The sequence below is a fragment of the Orycteropus afer genome, unplaced genomic scaffold (assembly GCF_000298275.1).
Source record: "Orycteropus afer afer isolate SDZICR_OR568_19922 unplaced genomic scaffold, OryAfe1.0 scaffold00471, whole genome shotgun sequence".
Classification (NCBI taxonomy): domain Eukaryota; kingdom Metazoa; phylum Chordata; class Mammalia; order Tubulidentata; family Orycteropodidae; genus Orycteropus; species Orycteropus afer.
This window is the reverse complement of record NW_006922058.1, coordinates 1,793,289-1,795,121: the sequence shown is the minus strand read 5'-3', so window position 1 is coordinate 1,795,121 and position 1,833 is coordinate 1,793,289. Positions and strand designations below refer to the sequence as shown.

The window sequence follows — 1,833 nt, the reverse complement described above, 5'->3', positions numbered from 1 at the left end:
TGGCCACAATGGTTTCTGAGCCCCTGCCTGCCCCCGACTCCCACCCCCGCACCTGGACCATAGTGGCCCCCAAGTGGTCCACTCCTCTGCCCTTCAGCTCTTCCTGGAGGATGACATGGGAGAAGTGGGAAGCTGGAACTCCGGGAAGGATTTGCAAAGAAGGGTTTAAGAGCCAACAGCGGATCCCGGGGATGGAGGGACTGCATCTAGGCCACCCCTTTCTCCCCAGCCCTGGGTGTTCAGGACCCTGGTTTTTGTTACATCTGCCAAGATCTCACTCCTCCAAGGTACAGGGAGGGGAGCTCGCAGGTGCTGGGTCCCCCTGGCCCTCTGGGGGTGCACATGTGCCAGTGTGCAGGTCCTGGGGCAAGGCGTGCCTGGTGTCTGCACACACTTGGGTTTACAGTCCAGTGCCACGGTCAAGTGTACAGGAGGCTGGGGTGTGGGCGGATTCCTCTGGAGTCTGCCTCCCTTTCGGGGATCTGTAGGGGCTCTGTGGCGGGTTGCAGCATCGTGTGGGGTGGGCAGGCAGGGTGTGGCCAGCACAGCTCAGCCATAGCTGTGGGGGCTCCTGGGGTCTACCGGGACCAAGTCCCGCTGGCCAGCCTGCCCCACAAGCTGCCACAGGCGGTGGCTGAGGTTCTCCACCTGGCAGGTCCCCAGCATGCAGCCCACTCTCAGGAGCCGGGCTCCGGCTCTGCGGGGGCCTGGGTGGCGGCGGCCTGAGGGGCGGCGGTCTGTGGGATGGCCACTGGGGTGCTGCAGAGGTTGGCCCATGGCAGGGTCCAGGCTGGCGCCCTTCGGTGACTGGAGGGCCAGGTGAAGCTTCTCCACCACAGGCTGGGGGGTGGGGTGCCGGTGATGTGGGCCGCTGGAGGGGATCCGGGCCAGGGGTTCCCTACACAGAGTGGGAGTAAACAGTATGGTTCAGCCTTTCAGGTAGCCCAAACCTATCCACTTTCTCTTCCACGCAGGCCTGGGATATTGCCAGGGGAAGCCCGTGTTCCCCACCCACATCCAACCAGGGACAATGCCAGGGGAAGCCCACGGCCCCCCACACCCAGCCTGGGATCCTGCCAGGGGAAGCCCACGGTCTCCTTGGGGCTCAGGGCCTGGGTCCTGAGTGCTCAGCTGTCTCAGTGACCCAGACCACATGCCCCATTAACCTCTTCAGGGGAAAGGCACTTCTGGCCTCTGTGGGTGACTATGCTCAGGACTTGGGATGATGTCCCTGGTACCATCCCTTGGGGTGGTGGAAGCTAGGCAGGCCTGGGGTCCCCCCAGCCTCCCCTCCCCCAGTACACCCCTCGTTGAGAAGGGCAAGGGCCCTACCCAGCGAGCAAGGAGAGCAGGCAGCTCTGGTGTCACTGAGGCCTAGGGCTGCGCCCTTGGTAGAGGGTTTCCCCAGGTGCCCCTGCCCCCTGCGGCGACAGGGCCGGGGCTGGTCCAAGCCGCACTCACCTGGGTCGGGCGGGGCGCGGGCGCCCCCCCAGGCCGCGGGTCAGCGCGCCAGGCAGCTGCAGGTGCAGGAGGCTGATGCAACCGAAGGTGAGGGCCAGGAGCCGAGCCATGGTGGGTGGTGCCGGACGGGCAGAGGGGGCGGGCGCGGGGCACTGGACCCAGCCGAGCGCAGCCCTTATGCTGCTGTACCTGGGGAACCCTCCGCGGTCGGGGTGCCGGCTGGTGGAGCGCAGGGTGGGTCTTGCGGTCCCAGGGTCCTGTCCGTGAACCAGGCTGGGCGGAACCGAAGCCCTTCGGTGTGTCCCGGGGCGCGGAGAGGGACCCCGGGTCGGGGTCACTCGGCCAGTGGGCGGCCGGGGGTCTCGCGGGCGA

The 1,833-nt window shown here is 66.9% G+C and overlaps 1 protein-coding gene across 1 annotated transcript; it reads right to left on the bottom strand.

The window, feature by feature from the left end:
• Nucleotides 1-549: 549 nt before the first annotated feature.
• ADM2 (adrenomedullin 2) lies at nucleotides 550-1,571 on the bottom strand. Its single transcript, XM_007954750.1, has 2 exons — nucleotides 1,462-1,571; nucleotides 550-898 (listed from the first exon to the last, which is right to left on the bottom strand). Exons 1-2 carry the CDS (start codon nucleotides 1,569-1,571, stop codon nucleotides 550-552), a joined length of 459 nt encoding a protein of 152 aa, XP_007952941.1.
• Between the last annotated feature and the right edge of the window lie 262 nt (nucleotides 1,572-1,833).

Excerpts from the sequence above, each read along its gene's own strand:
- ADM2 (XM_007954750.1), bottom strand. The coding sequence starts at position 1,571 with ATGGCTCGGCTCCTGGCCCTCACCTTCGGTTGCATCAGCCTCCTGCAC. Across the intron at positions 899-1,461 it reads CCGCGCCCCGCCCGACCCAG|GGAACCCCTGGCCCGGATCC; the intron begins GTGAGTGCGGCT and ends CACTCTGTGTAG.